The sequence below is a fragment of the Hippichthys cyanospilos genome, chromosome 18, assembly GCF_059441005.1.
Source record: "Hippichthys cyanospilos isolate Australia breed blue-spotted pipefish chromosome 18, RoL_Hcya_1.0, whole genome shotgun sequence".
NCBI lineage: Eukaryota > Metazoa > Chordata > Actinopteri > Syngnathiformes > Syngnathidae > Hippichthys > Hippichthys cyanospilos.
Window position 1 is genome coordinate 11,132,600 of NC_142386.1, and position 24,863 is coordinate 11,157,462.

At 39.3% G+C, this 24,863-nt stretch overlaps 1 protein-coding gene across 3 annotated transcripts in view; it reads left to right on the top strand.

The window, feature by feature from the left end:
* LOC148408932 (ryanodine receptor 1-like) overlaps window positions 1-24,444 on the top strand; it is a 49,998-nt gene extending 25,554 nt beyond the window's left edge. The window contains exons 66-108 of one of the 3 annotated variants that reach the window (XM_088439994.1): window positions 42-153; window positions 236-317; window positions 398-528; window positions 623-943; window positions 1,850-2,090; window positions 2,220-2,307; window positions 2,384-2,476; window positions 2,744-2,758; window positions 5,961-6,131; window positions 6,207-6,266; window positions 6,353-6,487; window positions 6,567-6,679; window positions 7,438-7,534; window positions 7,619-7,728; window positions 7,804-7,855; window positions 7,936-8,028; window positions 10,637-10,736; window positions 10,825-10,904; window positions 10,990-11,066; window positions 11,147-11,220; window positions 12,398-12,415; window positions 13,980-14,060; window positions 14,120-14,208; window positions 14,315-14,443; window positions 14,516-14,630; window positions 14,961-14,986; window positions 17,873-17,954; window positions 18,034-19,352; window positions 19,443-19,525; window positions 19,847-20,006; window positions 20,160-20,246; window positions 20,512-20,781; window positions 20,854-20,984; window positions 21,067-21,109; window positions 21,181-21,314; window positions 21,393-21,453; window positions 22,205-22,351; window positions 22,464-22,598; window positions 22,679-22,835; window positions 23,423-23,487; window positions 23,574-23,674; window positions 23,759-23,810; window positions 23,917-24,444. In XM_088439994.1, coding sequence (XP_088296120.1) covers window positions 42-153; window positions 236-317; window positions 398-528; window positions 623-943; window positions 1,850-2,090; window positions 2,220-2,307; window positions 2,384-2,476; window positions 2,744-2,758; window positions 5,961-6,131; window positions 6,207-6,266; window positions 6,353-6,487; window positions 6,567-6,679; window positions 7,438-7,534; window positions 7,619-7,728; window positions 7,804-7,855; window positions 7,936-8,028; window positions 10,637-10,736; window positions 10,825-10,904; window positions 10,990-11,066; window positions 11,147-11,220; window positions 12,398-12,415; window positions 13,980-14,060; window positions 14,120-14,208; window positions 14,315-14,443; window positions 14,516-14,630; window positions 14,961-14,986; window positions 17,873-17,954; window positions 18,034-19,352; window positions 19,443-19,525; window positions 19,847-20,006; window positions 20,160-20,246; window positions 20,512-20,781; window positions 20,854-20,984; window positions 21,067-21,109; window positions 21,181-21,314; window positions 21,393-21,453; window positions 22,205-22,351; window positions 22,464-22,598; window positions 22,679-22,835; window positions 23,423-23,487; window positions 23,574-23,674; window positions 23,759-23,810; window positions 23,917-24,012 — 5,826 coding nt within the window. In that variant the 3' untranslated portion in view covers window positions 24,013-24,444. The remainder of the gene's footprint in view (window positions 1-41; window positions 154-235; window positions 318-397; window positions 529-622; window positions 944-1,849; window positions 2,091-2,219; window positions 2,308-2,383; window positions 2,477-2,743; window positions 2,759-5,960; window positions 6,132-6,206; window positions 6,267-6,352; window positions 6,488-6,566; window positions 6,680-7,437; window positions 7,535-7,618; window positions 7,729-7,803; window positions 7,856-7,935; window positions 8,029-10,636; window positions 10,737-10,824; window positions 10,905-10,989; window positions 11,067-11,146; window positions 11,221-12,397; window positions 12,416-13,979; window positions 14,061-14,119; window positions 14,209-14,314; window positions 14,444-14,515; window positions 14,631-14,960; window positions 14,987-17,872; window positions 17,955-18,033; window positions 19,353-19,442; window positions 19,526-19,846; window positions 20,007-20,159; window positions 20,247-20,511; window positions 20,782-20,853; window positions 20,985-21,066; window positions 21,110-21,180; window positions 21,315-21,392; window positions 21,454-22,204; window positions 22,352-22,463; window positions 22,599-22,678; window positions 22,836-23,422; window positions 23,488-23,573; window positions 23,675-23,758; window positions 23,811-23,916) is intronic. The other 2 variants (XM_088439993.1, XM_088439992.1) reach the window with 2 other exon arrangements.
* Window positions 24,445-24,863: the final 419 nt, after the last annotated feature.

Sequence of the window (24,863 nt, forward strand, 5' to 3'; positions counted from 1 at the left end):
AGCTCTCCAGTCTACTCAGATGTTTCTTTTTTCCCTTATAGCAAGTGAAAGGCGTGTCCCAGAACATTAACTACACCACCATTGCCCTGCTTCCAGTCCTCACTTCCCTTTTTGATCACATTGCCCAGCATTTATTTGGAGATGATGTTATGTGTGAGTTATTTTACATCACGCGGGTCTGTTTTCAATTGTTATTATGTAATGTTACATCACTGCCATGTGTTTCTCCCAACAGTGGATGACCTTCAGATGTCGTGCTATCGCATTATGTGTAGCATTTACTCGCTTGGGACAGTCAAGAATCCTCATGTTGAGAGGTAACAGCAGAAATGCATGAAAGTTATGGTAAGATTTGATGTTGGCGGACACTGCAGATAATAGTTGTTTGTATTTATAGACAGAGGCCAGCTCTTGGAGAGTGTTTGGCTCACTTGGCAGCAGCTATGCCAGTAGCATATTTGGAGCCACACCTAAATGAATTCAACGCCTTTTCAGTGTACACTACAAAAACACCCAGAGAAAGAGCCAGTGAGTTTGTTAAACTATGCACATATTTCATTATGCGTAATAAACAGTTACTTTAAGAATATATCTTTCACACTTTCTCCCATGAATACAAAAGTATTGGGCCTCCCCAATGAAGTCCAGGAGCTATGCCCAGATATCCCAGAGTTAGATTCTCTTCTGAAGGAAATCGGAGACTTGGCAGAGTCGGGTGCTCGCTATACGGAGATGCCTCATGTGATTGAGATCACTTTGCCAATGCTGTGCAACTATCTGCCCCGCTGGTGGGAACGAGGAGTGGAGAACTTCCCTGAGATGGAGGGCCAACTCTGCACTTCAGTCACTTCAGAACACCTCAATCAGCTGCTGGGCAGCATCATGAAAATTGTGGTCAACAACCTGGGAATTGATGAGGCCTCCTGGATGAAGAGGTTGGCTGGTGAGTCTATTAATTCTGGTGATGTTGAGTGCTGTCAAGGGATGTTTTTTTAATTACATTATCTAAGATCTGTAATTATTGGATCTAATCAATTTCTTTCTAATCTCATCTAAACATTTCTGAGAAAAACATTGAAACATTTTTTATTTATTTACATTGTGCTGTTTTGGCAGATCAAAAGATTAATATACAACAACAAAAAGTGGCTTGTCTGCTATTTTTGAAATTAGGTCCAAGTGCTGGCTGCAAGCTGAACTTTCAGCCCTCAGGAGGAATGGGACTGTTTTCTTTTGTCATTCACCAATTAATCAGAAAATAACATTAAATTATAATATCATCCATCCTACCAGTGGCAGACTTGCTTGCAGATGTTGTGGAGTTTAATTAGGTAAAGAACTTTGGTTTATGATGAAGAACTATGGTTCACTATAGTCTTTGTTGCTATCGTTAGCTATGGCTAGAGTCGCGGAGGGTGCGTTGCATTTATGTGGACGTCTAAACTTGAGCTGCTTTTTACATTTTACAAAGTTTCAATTTACCTCAGTCACAGGTGCCGCCAGCGCGTTTTTTTTTCTTTTCTTATTTTTACTTAAATCTATCAGCCATCGGACCAACAACTTATGTCATGCCTCCATCAGGTACGCCAAACAAAATGACAGCCAATCAGTGTCCACTTTTGGGTAGAATTAAACTTTGTTTTCCAATCCCCTAAACCAAGGGCAAGCATAAAAACTGTTTTAATCATCATACAGAAAGCAAGTTAGAGATTAAAAATGAAATTAATACAATTTAAAAAAAACTCTTTTACAATGACTGATTCCAATTTATCTGTTAACCTGGCCCCCTAGTGATGTGCTGCTTTTTGCCTGTTTCCTTGAAATGAGATCATTCGGCTTTTCTTCCCAGTGTTTTCGCAGCCTATTGTGAGTCGGGCAAAACCAGAAATGCTCAAATCCCATTTCATCCCGACAATGGAGAAACTGAAAAAGCGCACGTCAAAGGTGGTGGCAGAGGAAGATCATCTGCGAATGGAGGGCAAGTCAGAAGGTGACGAGGAAGACGGCACTATACGGGATGAGTTTGCCGTCCTCTGCAGAGACCTGTACGCGCTGTACCCGCTCCTCATCCGTTATGTAGACAACAACAGGTACGGTAAACACTCAGTAGTGGAGTGTGATGGGAAGGACTGTATGTTTATCAAGACATGACACTTTTTCATCCAAGCCCTCGACAAATTTGTCAGATATGGGAAAAGCGATTTTATTTTCTTCTCTAGAGCAAGGTGGCTTACCTGCCCAGACCCAGATGCCGAGGAGCTCTTCCGCATGGTCGGAGAGGTCTTCATCTTCTGGTCGAAATCTCATGTAAATGCACCACACACATTGGCCTTTGAAATCGAGAGCTAAAAGCGTTATTTAAGTTTCTCTGATGGTGCTGCAGAACTTCAAGCGGGAGGAGCAGAACTTTGTGGTGATGAATGAGATCAATAACATGTCATTCCTCACCGCTGACAGCAAGAGCAAAATGAGTAAGGTGAGTTGATAGAGTACAAAGGTTTTCCAGTACGACTGATACTGAGGCAGATCCAGTAGTGCAATATTTCCACCTATGGGTTAACGCCATGTTAGTAACAAATTAAGCCAATTGTATTTGTTTGTTAGTTTGTTCAGATAAACGTTGGACTTTTTTTTTTAAAACCTCTAATAGTTTGATGTCAAGGAAAAGCAGTTATGTTAACAATATTTTCTCTTTGGCTGTCCCTTTTGTCCTCATCTGTTGGGTTGCGGCTGGGTTTTCCAGGGCGGGGATTCAGAGGTTAGACCTTGTTCCTGCACGACCGCTGTGCTGACCGCATGGCACCTTACTTTGGGGGAGCTTTTCATCAACCTCCCCAGCACACTGGCACATCTGATCCACATCAAGTCATACCATACACACTCTTGTGCACACTTGGATTATATGAATAAGAGTCTTTATAGGAAATGACCACAATGCACATAAAATTCCCACACACATGCCAGCTTCTTGTTAAAAAGTCTTGGCAAAAGAAACTGGTATAATTTTTAAGTCAATTATTTTTCCTGCCTGTAGACCTCAAAATGTGCTCCAATATTTTAGTGTCTATAGTGGATACATATGCACAAGTAGGGTAACGTGCACATTCCGTAAGGCATGGCCTGACATGTTGTCAGTTGTGGAACCTTTTCAGCTCCGGCAGCTGTTGTCCACTTTGTAAGCTGAGAGTTTTTCATTGCTATAAATGATTATTCAATTTTATTAACAGACGCGACAAGGTAAATCCCTCACGGAGCAGCTTATGTAAAGAAACACATTATCCATCCATTTTTTACGTAGAATTATAAGTAATGACCATCACAGCCATGAAGGATCACTGGACATCAAGGCAGACCCTCAAGTATGGGACATGCCTAGTCCTGCCAGTGTGTGAGGGGGGGAGTCTGGAGGCGTTTGATGAAAGTACTCAGCTGTAGAGTTGGGCTCATGACACTGGACTTTGCACTAAGCCCACAATGGCAGTGAGAGCACAGTGCCATCATGCTGTCAGTTTGCTCTCTGTTGATCATAGTCGAGTTGGAGTTTTATAGAATGTCTCTTGTTTCCTTTCCTAGCTGGTGGGTTGACCTGTAGCTTGTGTATTGCAGCTTTCTAGAAGATGATTTTAGCCTTCACTTTGAGGGGCTGTCGGGGACATAATAAAAGATTACCTCTTACACATTGCTGGAATGCTCAAATACAGTGGTTCCCAAACTTTTTTCAGTGATGAAATCTATTTTATAGCCAGCAAAAAGCATTTTTAGTGTAAAATAATCATCTTAATAATAACACAATTTTGGAATTACATTTGCAGTGGTATCTCCCGGCATATTTTCATTCAGTGACTCTAGAAGAAGTGCGTGTAAAATCATCTGTTTTCTTTTTGACAATGCAAATCAAATTTAACCAAATAAAAGCAAATACAAATTTGCAAAGGAGTCACAATAACACAATTCAGCAATAAGTTGTTTCATGTTGCAATCAATTTGCTCTTTATTTGGAAAAAATATATATTCTATCATGTCACTGCATTAAAAAGCATTGAATTAGTGGATTGGATTCAGTATCCCCATGGGTACGTGTAGCCCCATTTGAGAATCGCTAGTATTTTACATCAAGATTTGTCATTTACTCAAACTAGTCAAACATTTTTATTAGTGTTCTCTAGAGATTAAGACATTTTGAAGTCAATTACTTTCTTACAAAGAATGCATATAAGCCGCCGTTTTGGTGAGTTTTTAATTTTTTTTTAGTTAAATTTACCATTCATCGACAACTCTTACATGCTTTCTCATTTTATTTCTTTTGCTTTTGAACTTGCCCTTCCACCCACAGCACAAGAAGCCTTAAAAACATAAAAACAGTTCTACAGAAAGCATCAAGTGACATTCAAAATTAGATTAACATGAAAAAACCTTTTAACGATTACTGTAATTAATTGATCTCAGTTAATCTGATAATCGGACACGCCTAATTTTTATAAATGCTCCAATAGACATTACCAAAGTACAGTATATGGGCATGTTTTACTATACAGTAGAGTACTGTCTATGAGCATTTGTGAATGTGAGTTGAAAAAAATCTGTATATTTTTATGTGAGCACATTTCAATATGTATGGTAAGGTATGGTACTGTGAGTTAAGAGCATTTCAGTAGTGTGAGTAAGAGGCAATCCTAAATAACGTCCTTGACCGTCCCTTATCCTTCTCTGTGCTCTTTCTTCTCTCCTCACTGGAAATGCCATGGAGGCTCATGGTTTCCTTCCCTTTCAAATCCTGAAGATTTCAAACTCACTAACACACCTTAGGCTTAACATGCCTGAGGCCTATCAGTAGCTACAGCTTTGGGGTTGCCATGTTAGAATGTGCTCCAAATGGCCATGATTTTTAACCAATACATTAATTCACACTTAATGTCTAAATTGTTTCCCGGAACGCTTTGCAGCCTGTTCCCATAACACTTTTGCATCAGAGGCAGAACTGAAGGCATAGCTGATGCACTCTTATACTTGTAAAAATGACACCGGGACAGGACTTAATTATACATTATACATACATATAAAAAAGTATCCTTTTACATGGGTAGTATAGTTTTGTTTTGATTTACAGTCAGACAGTTTCAGTTCATTCAACACCATAAAAATAGTTGCAAACTCATAATAAAGTTTACAATACATACAATACTATCAATAAAAATAAAGATAATGCTAGATGCAGTCAAGATTTCTTTCCCCTCATGTAATTTCTATTGCTTATGATTATACTCAGCAAATCTGTGTGTTAGTTTGACTGTTCTATATTTAGATACAGCATGACAAAAAAATCATCAGGGGTTATCTCTCGGTAACATAGAACATAGTGTATAAGTCGAACAAGATGGTGTATTTTATACCCTCACAAATAAAGAGCATTCACGAGAGGGCCTGATGATGAAAACAGGAAAGGAGTGCAGGAGGCAAGCACAGGGACTAGCTCTGTCCTATTAACAGTCTGCAACTAATTTATTAATTTCATTGTGTTTTCTTCTGAGGCAGCTTAACTTCAACTTATTTTGTTCCATACGCCATGATTCATTTTGCTCATTATTTTAAGAATGCTTTGTCTCTGTAGTTTTCACTGCACGCTTTGTCAAACCATTTTTCCAAAACTCCTTTAATGCTCACTCCCTTTCACGAAGCCAGTGAGATCCTCACTGAGCCCGCTCCCTTTCACCACGATCTTTACTTACCCCTCAGCTCAGAGAATTTCTTCCTTTGTTGATTCACATTTAGCCATCTCCCATTTTTCTCCACATTGTGACATATAATCCCCTCGTGGGTTTAGCTACCTACTTGCAGGGTCCTGCTGTCATTACATAATGAACAGAATGTTGCACATGCTGCAATAATGACCATGGTCAACTCTAGTATCAGTTGTAGCACATTATGAGATACTGTGAATACTTGCTTGTACTTTGTGTTAGGGCGGGGGCTCGGATGCGGAACGTACCAAGAAGAAAAAACGGGGGGACCGCTACTCAGTGCAAACTTCGCTCATAGTCGCTGCTTTAAAGAAGATGCTCCCCATTGGCCTCAATATGTGCTCCCCTGCTGACCAGGAGCTCATCAATATGGCCAAGATTCGATACTCTTTGGTAATTCAATGACATGTGGACACACTACCTGTTTTGAGTAAAAAGAAATTAAATGTTTTTATTTTTACTGCGCAGCGAGATACAGATGAAGAAGTGAGGGAGTTCCTGCAGAATAATCTCCATCTGCAAGGAAAGGTCTCCTTCCATGCGTGTTTCAATGTTTTAGGCTGAGGACGTGTTGTCAAGTTTTCTTAATATTGGGGTCCTTGTGCTATGGACAGGTCGACAATCCGTCCATGCGCTGGCAAATGGCTCTCTACAAGGAAATGGCGGGAAAAGCAGAAGATGCTGATGCGCCAGAGAAAGTGGTCAAGAGAGTGCAGGAAGTCTCTGCTGTCCTCTACCACCTTGAAGTGGTGAGCAGTTTCTTCCTTGCACTAACAAACTAACTTCGATGAGAGAATCAGAGGTCTTTTGTTTTTGTTTGTTTGACAGACGGAGCACCCATTTAAATCCAAGAAGATGGTGTGGCATAAACTTTTGTCTAAGCAGAGACGCAGGGCTGTCGTTGCTTGCTTCAGGATGACACCATTATACAACATCCCAAGGTACAGATGGCATAATGCTCACTTGCCACAGTATTAGGTACATCTATGCAGTCTTATTGTTGAACACCTTCAGGACACATCTTCACCAACGCATGACCAATGAGATTACATCCATCCAGCCATCCATTCATTTTCTATAGCTGCTTATCCTCACAAGGGTCGCAGGCTTGCAGCTGCCTATCCCAGCTGAGTTCGGTCAGTAGGTGGGGTACACCCTGAAGTGGTTGCCAGCAAATTGCAGGACACAGAGACAAACGCCCATTCACGCAGCCTATCGTTCCTAAGGACAATTTAATGCCGGAGTGCACAGAGAGAACCCATGAGAGAATGTACAAAACCCCCACAGGAAGGCCGGCTGGAAATGAACTCGGGTCCCTTAACTGTGAGGCGCACGTGCTAACCACTCTTTTACCGAGCCGCCAAAAGAGATTCGCTTCCTGAAAATATTGCCTTTTGAAAGTAGAGCCCGTGATAGAAAAATGTACATAAAACCTATGTATTCAATTTTCAGTATTTGCTCAGGGTATGGCAAGAAGGTATTGGAAGTGTGACTGCATGGGAGATAGCTACATGCAAGAATAAGAAGAACATGCTGAACCAGGTGTAATAATTTCTGTATAGAGAGCTAATTGAGAAACTTGCATGCAGGCGGATTCATTTGTTTAAGTTTGTAAACTATACCCCTTATGTATACATGAAAGGATAGGAAAAAGACTCCACACTTTCAAATATTTTTTGTATGTATTTTGCCATTGCAGGCACAGAGCTTCTAACATGTTCCTTGAGGGATACAAGCGCAACTGGCTTCACACTGAAGGTTACGCATTTGAAGACAGAATGATAGATGACTTGTCTGTGAGTCTCATCAAATTTTATGTGGACTTGGTTTTCTTGTTTTGTTGTACCCTTACGTAGCTGCCATTGTTCTGTGTTTTGCAGAAAGCAATGGAGCAAGAGGAAGGAGATGAAGAGGAGGAGAAAGAAACAAAGCCGGATCCCCTCCATCAGCTTATTCTGCATTTCAGTCGCACTGCTCTCACAGAAAAGAGGTTTCACCCGTGAAATGCATTCAAAACATCTAAAAAAAAATTACAACTAATTTTTTTCTGTTGTCCTCATTTCAGTAAACTAGACACAGATCATCTTTATATGGCATATGCAGATATTATGGCAAAAGTGAGTCCTTACGAGGTGATCTGGGGATTTCAATCATGCTAAATAAATCTGATTTTTTTTTTTTTTTTCATTTCTTATAGAGTTGCCATATTGGTGAGGAAGAAGAGGGGGCAGAGGAAATGGTGGAAGAGGCTGAGGATGAGATGTCCTTTGAGGTGCGACAGTCAGAACTGGTAATGGGCGGCGAGGGGCTGGGGACCAGGAACACAGTGGAGCGGTAGCTCTCGACGCATCGAGTGCTTTCATCATCACGACATCATTTCACCACCACGTTGCTCTTTCTTTCCTTCCTCCTTGTTTGTTTGCTTGATGTGCTTCATTCATTTTGAACTGCCACATTAGAAAGCAATGATAAATACCCAGTCCAGATGCCCAGTGTCAGCTGCACTATTTTATACATACATTTACAGTCTATTTTGACCAAGCAATAACAAATTTAATTTGACCACCTGCAGTAAAAAACCTATTTAATCTGGCTTGGGTTGATTACATACTATTTAACGGTATGTCAATTTAACATCAATCTAATAATACTAATGACAGTTGTTATTCTAAATTACAGGAATATATTACTACTCCAATTACTCTTACTCCAAGACATATCTCATAAGACTCTTCAGCTCAACGCTACTACCAGCTTTTCTTCAAAATGTCATAAAATGTTTACCTATTTGTTTTTTCCCTATAATTTCCACATTTTAAAACAAATTTAAATACACTTCAGCAGGTGAATAGAACACAACCAAACACTGAAAACAGTGATTGTTCATTACTTGAGTTCTAAGCAGCTATGCAGCTTGCAGTCAACTGCAAGTGGCAAAATACATCTGTAAAGGGAATAGTTTTTATACATGAAAAATAATGTTCAACAAATATACTATATACAAAATAATAACTTTGTACTGCTGGAAATTGGTACATAAAGTATGCCTTAAATTTAAATAATCGGAGCGGTGAATGAACATTTTTGAAAACTAGATTTCTATTGTAATCTAACACAACTGAGAAATATTTTTGCTGTCCCGTTTTTCTCTCTCTGTCGCTCTTGTCTTTCCCCATGACTTCACGTAATCAGTATCATCTTCCTAACCTCCATCATTTCTAACGGAATGCTACTGATTCGTATCTTCCCCTTCCCCACTCACATAGCCTACTGACAGACTACAGTGCGGAAGCGTTTGAAGAGCTAAACATTCACACACATAGCCAAGACCTGCAATATTGGCACACTGCACACAGCGTCGTCAGGTACACGATGGAGGCTAAAGGTGTGTACAGCCTGACACATAGCGGGTAAAGCTCGGTTAGGCATACGTGGGTGGTGGGAGGTTGACTTGGTTGTGGTGCGGGAGGTTGGGAGGTTAAAATGGCGGGTCCTCCACGCCGATTTGTGATGTGGCTGAAGAGAGAGATGTCTCTTCTGACTCAGAGATATTCATTCAATGGCCATTTTCTACCTTGAAGTAACATTCTGTTTACATTTGGCTGTACTTTACACTGTCGGAAAATAAGTACATTGTTACGCCGTCCACATAGTTGATCTGAAACAAGCGTTATTTATTTTCCCAAACCACAGAGAGCCACAACATAAGGATGAAAGAGCCACATGCGGCTCTGGAGACGCAGGTTGCAGATCCCTGGTCTAATCTATGAATTTACCAACTGAAACAGAACATTTTACTTTTTTAAAAAGCGTTCTTTAGGAACGTCAAATGTCTGAGACTGTCAGCATCAAAACCTATATTAAGCACTAAAGCGGAGTTATCTAATTTACATTAGACACATGTTTAATGGTGCCCCAGCCACTAATGAACACTGGCAACAGGTGGCATACATAAATGTGAGCATAATTAGGTTATTTGTTAGCGCCCTGAAATGGTGATTGAATTTGATTTTAGAACAACTGTGTGTTGTTTGTATTATGAGTTGGAAAGAATGGTTGCTGTAGAAAGACTTGTCAAGATGCTGCCATGCTGCCAGTACCAACTTCAAAATAAAAGCATACTTTTATTATTGGATAAACTAAGGTTTATTTTGAAGAGCTTCATTTTCTTTGGTCTTCTCATTGCATTTCTGCCGTGTTTTACAGTCATGCAGAGCATTCACAATTTTTGCAGTGATCGGCTTGGTATTGATATTGGGATTGGTATTTTGTGGCAAGAAAAAAATGCATGCCTCAACTATAATCTTTTTTCTGACAGTGTAGAAATTCTATTATTTTCAAACAATTTACCAAGCAAAGGCACATTACTGTTAAACGCCAAAGAAATATCTCCGACACAGAAGGATTGCAGCTCTTGTCCGTGATGTGTGGACAAAAGCTGCAAGCTTCATGGCTGCAATTTTGGGCCGTTGTTGCTTCCTGTAGTCTAACGCTTGCTCCAGCCAGCAAACGTGAAGAAGTAGTGTTGTGACTCCACCACTAATTGAGTGAACTGAGAGAATGTGTGAAAGAATCAGACATATCGCCACCAGCCTACTGTTTTTACATAGACTCATAAATAAAGTTAAATTATGTATCATTTACGATTATGTATCATTTAAGAACTGGTAAGTCCAAATTGTTGGAGACTTGCGTGAATGGAGTTTGGATGTGAGTTTTAGCAAGAATATAAATGGATGGAATTCATTTTAGCTCTGTGATTCGTGTAGCAATTTTAAATCACCACCCTTAAAAATATGCAATTACATTGTGGATCTTACAGTATTATTTCCATCCTTTTACATTCTAAATGTTCAAGTGCTGAAAGTGGCACATATTCATCATGTTGTCGGCCACAGGAGAAAGAAATGGAGAAACAAAGACTCCTTTACCAACAGTCCCGGCTTCACAATCGTGGAGCTGCGGAGATGGTCCTGCAAATGATCAGCGCCTGCAAAGGTGGCCCTTCTCGGCTCGTTCCATATCTATATGAATTATGTTTCGCTTATAATACAACTCTTTTCCATATCATTTTTGCTGTTTCTAGGCGAGACAGGCCCAATGGTGTCTACAACCCTCAAATTGGGTATTTCTATTCTTAATGGTGGAAATAGTGAAGTTCAACGGGTAAGGCCCTCATTTACATTCAACATAACATAATTTCATTTAAAATGTTTTTGTTGTTGGTGTTGTTGTTGCTACTTGTTCCTAGAAAATGCTGGAGTACCTGAGGGATAAAAAGGACGTTGGCTTCTTTTTGAGCGTCCAAGCCTTAATGCAAACTTGCAGGTTTGTTTTAAGTGAATAGAAAGTGGGGTCATTTCATTGATATGCAGATTGTATGGATACAGTGCTCATATTGTCCACAGTGTCTTGGATCTAAATGCTTTTGAGAGGCAGAACAAGGCAGAAGGACTTGGCATGGTCTCAGAGGAGGGCACTAGTAAGTCTCTTTCTCCAATAAATTCCATTTAAATCAGCAATTGCCACAGGCAAATCTCCATGATGAATATTACTATCATAAAAATTATAGCAACATGATTTGTGGGCAACATGGTGGCGTCTGGACAATCGGTGGGGGGGTTGAACCCAAATATACAATATCATACATGCCCATGGCATGGCTTACAACTGGACTCTAATGACATAAGGTACAGTGAGTCTGTAACACAAAACGTCTGTTTTTATCAAGCTAATAATATTCACTTTTGATTGTCAGGGTCAGAGAAACTTTTCATACGAAAACAATCAAAAGTGTTAGTGTCCCTAATATTTTTGCCAGCAGCTAGGTTTGCTCAACATTGGATGCCACTCTAAATCTGAAATTTATCATCACAACTTCAAATATATACAGTAAATAGAAAAAAATAGCAACATGTCTAAAAAACAAACTACTGTATGAAGCAACAAACACCACAGCAAGTAGAAATATAGTCATGTATAGTTTCTGAAAGAGACTGAATTATGATTTATATAACATGCTTAAAAGGAATAGCCTCCGCCAAGCATCTCAGTGGAGACTCAATTCATAATGATGCATACGTTTTCACGGCAGATCAAGCCCATAATCATCTTACATTGATGTAGTGCACATCTGATCCCTTTTTCATGGTAAAGACATTGCAATTTTAAACTGTGTAGTACCATCAAAATAAACAAACACATATTAACATCAATATTACTTCTCGATTCAATTATGTGGCCAAAAAAAGACCCGTTTTTACATTTTTGTCCTGTATTTAGTAATGATTTGATAAGTCTATGTACCAAGACATGTGGCATCCAGTTTACCCAATCTATAATAGAATGACTTGTTTTCTAACCTAATAGAAAATATCATTAATACTTGAATAAGTGTTAATGAATTCTATTTATGTTGGATCTGTCTGTTTGTTTTTCTGGTAGCTTCTTTGCAAGTGCTCACCTGCAATTGACTTGTAATCATATTGCAGGACTTCATTTCAAAGTGTCATTGGGTGAACTTTGCCATGGGATGTTTTTAATCTTCCCCTCCCTCATCTCTCAGTCCTCTATTGTTGTCAACATACTGATCCTCTCTCCCTATCCCCACGATCACTGCCACCTCCCCCCGCCCCCGTCCATCCTTTCATGGTCCTCAGAGTTGAACCGAGATCGGGGTAAATCATCGTTTGTCCATCTGCCTCTTTGTTTTCTCTTTTTTTTCTCCTCTCTCCCTAACGCTGAAATGATTGAATAGATGTCACTCATCTTTACATTTTGCACACTCTTCACATTCATTTTGGTGTTTGTTCTAACAGGAAATTGATGTAATCTTGATTTTGCTCATCCTAACCTGCATTTGTTCTGTGAATGACACTTAACCACATCCTTGTACGAGTTCTCATGACAATTTAGTAGGCTTTTGTATGCAAGAAATCCAATGGGAAAATTGTAGAAGGTGCATCTTTTGTTTTATATCACTCATTGAGACTTGATTTTTGCCCCTTTTTTGGATTAAAGAGAAAACCAATGAAATTTTTAAATCTAGTGTAGATTAGTATACAAATTCAGATATTGTTTATAGTGCTGTCAGGAGATTTTAAAAAAATTACTGGAGCCTTTAAGGTTATTCCAAAAACAATGACAGCCAATCCATTTCAGGATGTGATTGACCTTTGTTTTCCAACACGCAACAACTCAAGCACAAGAAGCCCGATGCAGAAAAATGGGTTTAATCAGCATACAGAAATGATAAAGTTACAGATTAAAAATAGATCAACGTGATTAAAAAGAAATTATGCTTTAACTATGACTGTAGTTAATTAATCATCTTTAACCTGTTTAACTGACACCCCTAATTCTTTTGATATTACAATATAGGGTATTACAAATATACTGTCCTTTACAGTATTTTTTTTATTTATGAATAATGTATCAAATCTGAACTCAACTCTGTGCCACATAAATCCTAACTTCCAAGCATTAACAACTTCCAAGTGATGACAATATTTTTAAAGTTCAATGGCAAAATCATTTCCTCCTATTTTGTGGGACCTGAGACTGGTAGCATTGAAAGTACTTTCAGTCATGACAGTCGTGACTTGACAGCAGCGCATGCTCCCTCCACTTTTTCTACAATTTCCTACCAAGTTCTTGTGAGAACTCTTTGCATCATGGATAGCGATGCTATCGACAGCCCTAATCATTTCACGTGTGCATTGTCAATCACCCCTCTTGTCCACATCACATTCTTAGCATGACGTACATACCAGGCAAAGACGACACAACCAAACTAATCACAAACTCTGTGAATATAGCGACCAGTGCAGTGGGATTACTTTCCGTAACCATAGTTTTGTGTTATTTGTACTTTCTGAATGGTTTACATATTGAGATTTGCAGTGCATATTTTTGGGCCACAATCTGAAGATGAATAATCTTACACAAATTACTTCAGTGCTACAGTGTTGTAATGGTGAAAATTTTCCCTGATATACCTGTACATGTTTTTTTAGGTACTCCATGCACTGCAACTATTTTCTATGTACTGTATGTACAGTAACTATACTGTATATGTGTGCATGCCATGCTGCTTCCACTTAGACCATTTGGGAACATTGTTATTCAAGCTATTATGTACTTTTTACCATCAAAAAAACAAAAAAAAAAAACCACCAGAATCTGCTTGCATACTACAAACCTATAGGTCAGTTTCTCATTTAAAATTTTCCATTGATTTAGATGAAAAGGTGATGGCAGATGACGAGTTCACCTGTGACCTCTTCCGTTTCTTGCAACTGCTCTGTGAGGGTCACAATAACGGTGAGTGTGGAGAATATTTGTTGCGCTTGGGTGCTGTTATTAAGAAGACCTGTTTACAGACTTCCAGAACTACTTAAGGACACAGATTGGAAGCACGACAACCATTAACGTCATCATCTGTACAGTCGATTACCTACTCAGACTGCAGGTCTAAAAAAACAAAAACAATTATCCTCAGGTTTCACTTTTTTATGGAGATATTGCACTACATGTTGGATTATTATATTTTTTTTTGCCTTTTTTTCTCTTTGAAGGAATCAATCAGTGACTTCTACTGGTACTACTCTGGCAAGGATATTATTGATGAGCCAGGAAAGAAGAATTTCTCCAAAGCAATGACAGTTGCCAAACAGATTTTTAACAGTCTAACTGAATATATTCAGGTAAAAAACAAAACAAAAACAAAAGCATGTTTGTGTTTCCAGCATATGTAAAGTGAAAGCCTCTCTTCCCAGGGCCCGTGCACAGGCAACCAGCAGTCTCTGGCACACAGCAGGCTGTGGGATGCCATTGTGGGCTTTCTCCACGTCTTTGCTCACATGATGATGAAGCTTGCTCAGGTATGCTCCTGTCAAATTTCATCAAGACTGCCATGATCCTTATTGTCTTTATGAACTTATTTCATCCATAGCAAGGTAGAAACACATTTATGGGGTATGAAATTCATGTCACACCTGTCATTTCAGTCCACATGTACTAATGACATTCAAGACAAGAGACATCAGAAATTCTGCCTTTAATGGTTATCACATGTAATGTTTCAAATGCTGTTTTGATAAATCTGATTAGATCTGACAGCTGTACCTAATATTGTGCCTGCAAGTGCCTCAGTTCTTCACTAAAGCAGTGGTCCTCAAAATTTTTTCAGTGATGGCCCCCTTGTGGAACATTTTTTTTCAGCAAGGTACTTGCTAACAAATACAAAGGTTTTTTTGTATGGAAAAAAAAGACTCAAAATAGAATGCTGAGCTATCCGTATCTGATTTATCCAACTTTAGAACTACATTTGTAGTAGTATCTCCAAATGAATATTTGTTCAACAACTCCAGAAGGTAGACCATTTTAAAGTTTTTCTTTTCTTTTAGTGAATAAAAAGAATATAGTGTCAGTCGCGGCATTAAAAATCGTGAAATTAATATGCCGATGCATAGAACAACCCAGTTAAAATGTCACATACCCCTTGAAGCGGTGGAGAGAGGGGCTATATGCCACATGCACCCTTCCCTGCGGCTAACTAAGAATTGAAATTTAGCACCAGCATTTTTAAAATATGAGCAATTCCATGAAAGCTGGAATGATAGTCCCAGTTCCACTTGATTCTCAATTGTCGGTGCCCAACCCTACTCATGACAATGTGCACCCATGTAAAATTTAACAAAATTAGAAGCATACAGCATATTGCAAATCGCTATAAAACAATCCCACAATAAGATGCTTCATGTTCTAATCAATTTGCTCTTAATTTGAAAATAAAAACGCATTGTTACAGTCAAGACTATTAAATTTGATGGTACCTACTTGTTAAAATCTCCCATACCCCGTGAAATGCCGTGATGTACCCCAATTTGAGAACTGCTGCACTGCTTTATATTTTATATGTGGCAGGATCATGTGTCATGTGTGCTGCAAGTGATTGTTTACTTGGGTAGAAAACTATGCTTGCAAAACTTATACTCTGCAGGTAACAGAACATAAATTCAAATCAATACTTCAGAACATGCACAAGCATAAATAATAAACTCAATGATGGCTGGATTCCATTTAACTGCTTAAGTGTCCGCATCTTGTTGTGCATGCGACTCACTGTCACACGCTCATGGCTGTCATGGGTCACTTGAATACAAGGCAGCCATTGTTGATGTTATTAAACATACAGCATTTGATGTTATTTTAACTTAGCGTTTTACATTTTTTTTATATGATTCAAACCTAAAATAGCCTTTCCCATTATGTTCCTGTTCTGACATTCTGTAGTGCAGTGTAGAGGCATCTTAACTTTTAGAAAACGTTTTAACCCTTGAGCACCATAAATGTCCCGTGCTCTAGGGATTATAAATGGTTACAAATATGTTTGTTTGTTTGTTTGTTTTTTACCCTAAAATGATTCAAAGTAGAATAATTTAGATAAATGTATTAAGGACTTTCATAGGCTGATAATTTATAGCATCACTGATTTTAATGCATTTTTGAATATTGGAGCAACAGTGATTTTAAAAAAAAACTCACACTGTAATAAATTAGACATTAATTGCATAATGCGACAAACATTTTTGAGACTATTATTCTGAATTGATGTACTATATATGACTATAAGAATAAGATGAATCTGCACTCTTCTTTTTTTGCAGTAGCATTATTGTATATTTTGTGCTGTGTTGCACCAGTGAACATGGGGAATTTCAGACATGTTGTTCAAACTTTACTTTAAAACCAGTAATTCAAATAACAGCAAAAATTGTTGTTCTCGGCAAAGGTTTTTGGTTCATGCACTAAAATGTTTTCATTGTTTGAAGACTGAATCTTTTATTGATTATTTAAACTGTCTTCCACATGTTCAATGCAGGGTAAAGTATGTATTCACTTTATTCTATTTATCTATTTATGTGATAACCTGTTTGATATTTCACCTCTCAGGCAGTTTTATACATGCCTGCTTGCAAAAACGAAATTTACTTCCATATGGAATTTTTGATTCGTGGGAGAAGAATTTATTACAATTAAACTCAGTTTGTAAGCAGTGTCCCTTTTCTTTTGAATTGTAAAGTTAACATCTGCTATCATTTAACACTGAGCTCCTTCACACAATGTTAAGTATTTGCCTAAAGGCGAACATGTTGCTGCGCCACAAATTGTCATGAGGCGGTGTTTCATAAACAATGTGCCTCATTCCTGAAATGTTTTCAAGCCAAAAATATAACAATAAAGTCCCACACTTTACAAGTTGTTTGTGGCCTTCACCCTCACATGTTTTCTAAAGAACACAACATACATTTGGGTTTGTCATGAAACAAACCAAAATCATTGCTTGTTGCATTTTCTGTGATTCTATAATTGTACATTTTATGAGATGTGTGTTTTTTTACATCTATAATTTTTATGACTGGTTAGTTTAAAACCTTGTCAAAAACCCTCTTATATTTTGGAAAACATTTTAGGAAAATATTTAAAAGAATTCCCATGAACACATTACAATGTGAACAAGGCCAATCATAACATGGTGTACAGTACTCTACGTTATAAGTTATAAAGAAAGATTATTTTAATGGGTTTTAAAATTGAATCATTCAAGGCAAAGTACAGTAAGCAGGCAACTACAAAGCTTCCTGAGAAAGTGGCTGACTTTTAACCACCACTCTTCCAGTCTACAATCATAATATACTTTGATATTTTGGTGTTGGACTATACATTTTTATGACACATTCACTCTGTTTGTGTATGTACAGTAAGTGTGTGTGTGTGTGTTTGTGTGAGTGTTCAGTTTTGTAACAAGCTTTGCAATCATTTTTCCATTTGACTTGCCTAATTAACAACATGCTAGGAAATGTTTTTATTTGTGCTGTGATTTTGTGGCGTCTTTTTTGAACTTACAGTAATTTCATTTGAGTGCAGCAAATATATAACTACTTCAGTACTGGGACACATTCATTTTCAGATTTTTAATTGTGTTTTCTGACCACCCCCCCCCCCCCCCCCCCCCCCCCCCCCCCCCCACCAAGTGGCTGCATCGCCTACACATATTTCTGAGTTTCTAATACATGACATAGTGATGTGGTCATATTTATAATCCGTGGCCTGTTTTTTCATTGTTGCAGGATTCAAGCCAGATTGGTCTGCTGAAGGAGCTTCTGGACCTCCAGAAAGACATGGTGGTCATGTTGCTCTCACTGTTAGAAGGTAAACGGTTCAGTTGTTTGAAGTTAGCCTTGTACTCATCAAGTCGTTGTTTTGAAAACGATTCTGTTGTGTCACTCAGGGAATGTGGTGAATGGCACCATCGCCCGTCAGATGGTAGACATGTTAGTGGAGTCCTCCAGCAATGTGGAGATGATTTTAAAGTTTTTCGACATGTTCCTCAAACTAAAAGACATCGTGGCTTCCGATGCCTTCCGGGATTACATTACAGACCCTCGAGGCCTAATCTCCAAGAAGGACTTCCAGAAGGCCATGGACAGCCAGAAGCAGTACACGCCTTCAGAGATCCAGTTCCTCCTGTCTTGCTCAGAGGCGGACGAAAACGATATGATCAACTACGAGGAGTATGCCAGTCGCTTTCAAGAGCCCGCAAAGGACATCGGCTTCAACATCGCCGTGCTGCTCACCAACCTGTCTGAGCATGTTCCCCACGACACCCGACTGCAGAACTTCCTGGAACAGGCCGAGAGCGTGCTCAATTACTTCCGCCCCTTCCTGGGCCGTATTGAGATCATGGGTGCCAGTCGGAAGATTGAGCGCATCTACTTTGAGATCAGCGAGGTCAACCGCCGTCAGTGGGAGATGCCTCAGGTGCGAGAGTCCAAGCGACAGTTCATCTTCGACGTCGTCAATGAAGGCGGCGAGTCCGAAAAGATGGAGATGTTTGTCAACTTCTGCGAGGACACCATCTTTGAGATGAATATCGCCTCACAGATTTCCGAGCAGGAAGAAGAGGAAAAGGGTGAGGAGGATGAAGAAGGAGAGGAAGCAGTGGGGGAGGGAGGAACAGGAGCCGCCATCGGAGCAGGAGAAGAGGACACCAATGGCGAGGAGGCGCCGCCAGAGTCCAGCTCGGCCTTTGCAGACTTCATAAACAGCATGTTGAGCTTCTTTAGCATTTTCACCTTCCGTAATCTCCGCCGGCAATATAGGCGAGTAAGGAAGATGACCTTAAAAGAGATTGTGGTCGCCCTTTCCACCTTCTTCTGGACCATCCTCATGAGCATCTTGCACTTCTTCTACAACGTGTGCAAAGGCTTCTTTCTGATAATCTGGCAAGCCCTGTTCGGAGGTGGCTTAGTTGAGGGAGCTAAAAATATCACTGTGACAGAGATTTTGGCCAGCATGCCCGATCCGACGCAGGATGACGTGCACGGCGACGGCCCAGGGGAACCTGGCATAGGGGAGGAGCAAGACACGGGCGGGGTTACGGACACTGGAGAGACCGGGAGTGGGGAAGAGGAGGAGGAGGATACCCAGGAGAAGGAAGGGGGAAGGGTACCTGGTATTGACGCCCCTGGTGGTCTTGGTGACATGGGGGTCGAGGCCCCGGTTGAGCCGCCAACCCCTGAAGGGACACCTATAACAAAGAGGAAAATGGTCGGTGTTTGTCCATTTAGTCAACTTTTGTAAATGTGAAGTAAATCATGTCAAGCTTTGTGACCTCTGTGTGCTTCTCATCTATCACAGCAGCCAGAGGAGGCCGATGCAAGCCAGAAGCCTCCAGAACCAGCACCTGTTGAGGAAACGGCTCCAGAACCAGAGAAGGCCGAGTACAGAGCTTCATTTTATTGTCTTAATGTCTCCTCAACCAGAGTTTGTTTTTTTTTTAAATAGAAGAAACATTGTGTTCTTGTGACAGATCAAAAGATTTAAACAAAACAACAAAAACGTGGCTTTAGTCATTTACTTACTAGCCCAGGCCAGCAATCTTTGATCACATTAATACAACCCAGTTGTGTTTTTCTTCATGAATATTTATGAATTGAACTCTGGGACAACAAGACGAGGCTCTACTGTACTAACAAACACAGAATAGCAGATTGGTCCAAAAATGTTTGGTGGAAGTAATACAACAACCATAATGTTTTCAGTGTTGAAAATGGAGAGAAAGCTGAGAAAGAAACGGAGAGTCATGCAAAACAGGACACCGAAGAGCCAAAGAAATCTGCAGTGAAAAAGGAAAAGAAGCCCAGGAAAGGAGGGGGATTCCAAATCTGGACTGAGCTGGAAACACAGAGGAATAAATTCATGGTAAAATATTTTTCATTTTCCTTCTTTATTGCTATTAAAGCTGGCGTTTTACAACATTTTATTATTTCATTGTCATAATCATACTGGATATTTTCTGTGCATTTGTTTTTTCCATTAAATTGATGACAAATATATTTTTTCTCTCTTTTATAGAACTACCTCTCCAGAAACTTCTACAACCTGCGATTTCTGGCTCTATTCCTGGCTTTTGCATTGAACTTCATTCTGCTATTTTACAAGGCGAGTGACATTGTCGTATTCAAAACCATATTCAAGATATGTTTTCAAAAACTATTTTGGGCAATTATGCAAGAACAGCCAAATGTAGACTTTCCAATGATAATCTTCCTTTACAAAGTTAACAAAGTGTCTTTTGATATTTATGTATGTATGTATGTGTGTATGTATGTATTTCTTTATTGTGGCAGCTCAGTACAGTATTTTGTCAGACTCTGCTAAGCAAGAAGAGTGAGTAAATATCCTTGCCATTGTCCATCTGGTGCAGGTATCTGACAGCCCACCCGAGGGAGAAGACATGGAAGGTTCCGGGTTGGCGGAGGGAAGTGGGTTCTTCGAAGGCTCCGGCCTCTTTGAGGGTTCTGGTGATGAGGCTGACGGTTCTGGAATGAGCGACGGGGATGAGGATGAGGAAGATGTGCCACTGTATTACTATTTAGAGGAGAGCACCGGCTACATGCAGCCCACGTTGTCCTTCCTCGCCATTCTGCACACCATCATCTCTTTCATCTGTATCATTGGATACAATTGCCTCAAAGTAAGCACAGTTGACCCATTGTCATGAGTTTGATGCCATGGGGGAATACTTGCATTTTTTTCCCCATTTCAGATTCCACTGGTGATCTTCAAACGGGAGAAGGAACTTGCAAGAAAGCTGGAGTTTGATGGCCTCTATATTACGGAGCAGCCGGATGATGAGGACATCAAGGGCCAGTGGGATCGACTGGTCCTGAATACACCGTGTGTGGGATAACACATGTACAGGAAATATATATTCGTATCTACAATGAATTCAGTCAATCTTTTCCTGTTCCCCTTACAGTTCTTTCCCAAACAACTACTGGGATAAGTTTGTCAAAAGAAAGGTGACTTGCTTTGCTTTGCTTTGTTGTTAAAGTGCAAGTCTGTTGCTAGAGCATTCCATTTCTGTATTCAGGTTTTGGATAAATATGGAGACATTTATGGACGCGAAAGAATCGCTGAACTTCTGGGGGTCGATTTAGCGTCCTTGGATGTGAGTCAGCAGCATGAAAAGAAACAAGAGGAATCAGATAACTCAACATTTTCTTGGTAGGGATAACAAATAAAATACTTCAGATGGTACAAATAATACAGAAATGTAATCTAAATGTGTGTTTGGATTTTCAGGGCTACTGCCATCGACATTAAGTACCAGATCTGGAAATTTGGTGTTGTGTTCACCGATGGCGTAAGCACAAAGAACTCAAGATTTGCTATTACTTTAACATCCAATCTCGCCCAAAATTTCTGAAATCGTAGTTGTGTTTTTATTTAAATATATTGCGTTAAAAAAATTGCATCAAAAAATTGAGATACAACTACATAAAAGAGGTTTCAGTCATTTATATTCTTTAACAATGCAAGTGCTAGCTGCAACCTTTAGCTTCAACCATCAGCAGGAATGACGCTGTTTTCCTTTGTCAATCATTAAATAATTGTAACATTAAAATAAAACATTATCCGTCCCGTCTTTCACCGACTTCTTCAAACAGTGGCTGTTTGCGAGTTTGATTTTTACTATGGCTTGCTACATTACCGTCTTTTTTGTTATCATTAGCTGTGGCTGCAGCCGCCGCTTGGTGCTTTACATTTATGTGGTAGGTTAAACTTGAGCTCCTTTATGTGGTAAGTAAACCACTTACAAATAATCACTTTACCTTAATCAAAAAGAAAGCAGAGTTAGACATTAAGATTGAGATTAATTTGATTGAAAAACACTTAAACGTGACTGGTTTTAATTGATCGTAATCAATCTGTCATTTTGGCAATATGTCACTGTCGTCCACACAAAACAAACATGATCAAACCTATTGTGATGCATTTGCAACATTTCAACATCTTAAAGTTGAGCTCTTCATTTTTTGACCACTTCAAATGTCAACATTTCTTCTGTTTAATTCATCTCTGTAACCCAAAGCTCACTTTTGGATGCATTTCAGACCTTCCTTTACTTGTGTTGGTACCTGATTATGTCCCTGCTTGGCCACTACAACAACTTCTTCTTCGCTTGCCATCTGCTGGACATCGCCATGGGTGTCAAGACCCTTCGCACCATTCTTTCATCAGTGACACATAATGGAAAACAGGCAAATGGAGAAAAAAAAACCACCACGTTAACTATTTATCAGTGTTGTATTTCAAGGCATTTGCATTAATATGTCATAACTTGGCTGCTTTTGGCTCCTTTTGTTTTGCTAGCTGATGATGACAGTGGGCCTGCTGGCAGTGGTGGTGTACCTATACACAGTGGTGGCCTTCAACTTCTTCCGGAAATTTTACAACAAGAGTGAAGACGAGGATGAACCCGATATGAAATGTGACGACATGATGACGGTGAGCCAATATGAAGCTATCACAAACGTTCCCAAACAGTACACACGTCTTCTCCTGAGACTTAATTTTTTTGTTTACAGTGCTACCTGTTCCACATGTATGTGGGCGTACGCGCCGGCGGAGGCATCGGAGATGAAATTGAGGATCCCGCCGGAGATGAATATGAGTTATACAGAGTGGTCTTTGATATAACTTTCTTCTTCTTTGTCATTGTCATCCTTCTGGCCATCATCCAGGGTAAAAGAAATGACTGCTTACAGTAATTCTTAAATAGTGGGCGGGGCGCGATGCGAAGCCAGTGCCCCAAGGCACAGGATTTGCTTTTGGAATGTGGTTTATTTGCATATCCACGGCGCCAGGTGGTGCAGTGGTGCTCTCATTTTCAAAGTATCTGCAGGGGTAATTAACGTTTAAAATTTTTGATATAGAGAAAACTCAGGACATTGTTTTATACATGTTCTTGGTATTGGTGCTCCTGTGTTCCAGATACATTTACATTGATTATTATTTATTGATTTCTAATCTTTTTTTCTGTGTCAAATGGTTCAGTTAGTCAATTTTTTTCAGATTCAGACTAACTTTTAACCTGCATAAACCCTGTAAAATTACCATGTTGTTGAAGGTAGATTTGTTTTTTTTTTCTTTTGTTGATTTTAATAAGGATACAATTTAATGAATACTTTTATAATTCTTCTCGATAATGATCGTTTTCATAGTCACTGCTGTGAGTGTGTGTGTGTGAGTAGGGGAGGAGCGGGGCACTAACTTAGGACAACACGTTCCACTGAATGCCAGAAAGAACAAATGTCAAAAATGTGTTGCAGGTTTGATCATCGATGCATTTGGAGAACTCAGAGATCAACAAGAGCAGGTTAAAGAAGACATGGAAGTATGTTAACGAACTATTCTGACTTGGCATTTCTGCTCCATTATAAGTACCACGCGGCTTAACTACTTGTTGTTGTTGATGTACAGACTAAATGCTTCATATGCGGCATTGGGAGCGATTATTTTGATACAACGCCTCATGGATTTGAGACTCACACACTGGATGAGCACAACCTGGCCAATTATATGTGAGTGTGTTATGTGTATGTGTAATATTGTGAGGTTGTATACTCTTACATGAAGAAATGCTTTAATTGTGTAATCCCTTTTAGGTTCTTCTTAATGTATCTTATCAACAAAGATGAGACTGAGCACACTGGACAAGTGAGCGCAATTTCTTCCCCTTATTAGCCTATATGCTTTTCTTTTTAGCCTTTTTGGTGACGAGAATCAACTTTCTCGTATAATTCTATTTCTAATATGTTTTTAGGAGTCATATGTATGGAAAATGTACCAAGAGCGTTGCTGGGACTTCTTCCCTGCTGGGGACTGTTTCCGAAAGCAATATGAAGATCAGCTGTCTTAGTCTTGAAGTACAACACTTTCAGAAGTTTTTCATCATTGTTGTGGATTATTTTGACATAGAAATACAGAACTTGTCAAATATACACTAGAGAACTGACTCTGGTAATTTTGCATCAGTGTAAGATACTCTATTTAATATTCTTTTTTTTCTTTGTCTATATCGGAAATTATTCAGCATTTTTTTCATTTAACTTCTGGATTTACAGAAATAATCTATTCAAGTCCATACTTCATGTTGACATGTTGGTTTTGTTATTGGTTTGAATATGTGTTTTTCTGTAGCTGTAGAATACTTATTGAATGGAGATCAACGGTTGTGATCTTATCTTTGGTTTTGTGTATTCAATTACTGGTTCATCTGTCTCAGACTCATCTGCACTAGTACAGTAACCAGCAATAGAATAATAAAAACAGCACTTTTTTTCAATCGTGATTGTGCTGACAATGATGTGAATGTTTCAGCAGGTTGTTTTGGCTGCCGGGCGGCTTTGGATGAAAAATGAGCTGAAGAGGTTTAGAGGTTTTAGCCTCTTTTGCCCAAAAAACTAAACTGTAATTACATAACCACAGCACTGTACAGACACACACTCACCAGCAGTTTTCTCAGTTTTATTTTTCAATCAGATCCAATACAAGAGCTATATCAAACAGTTTACATTTACAAAACAAGAACGCCCATTTTGAGGGATGATGTGCACATTTTTTTCTGCAGTTCATTAGTTTACATCTGATGGTCTTGAAGTCAGGCAAGCCGAAAAATTTAAGGACCTCAATCTGCACTGATCCTCACTAAGGTTGGAATAAAAGAAGTTTCTATTTATGCTTACGCTATGAATTGTTCCAACATAGCTA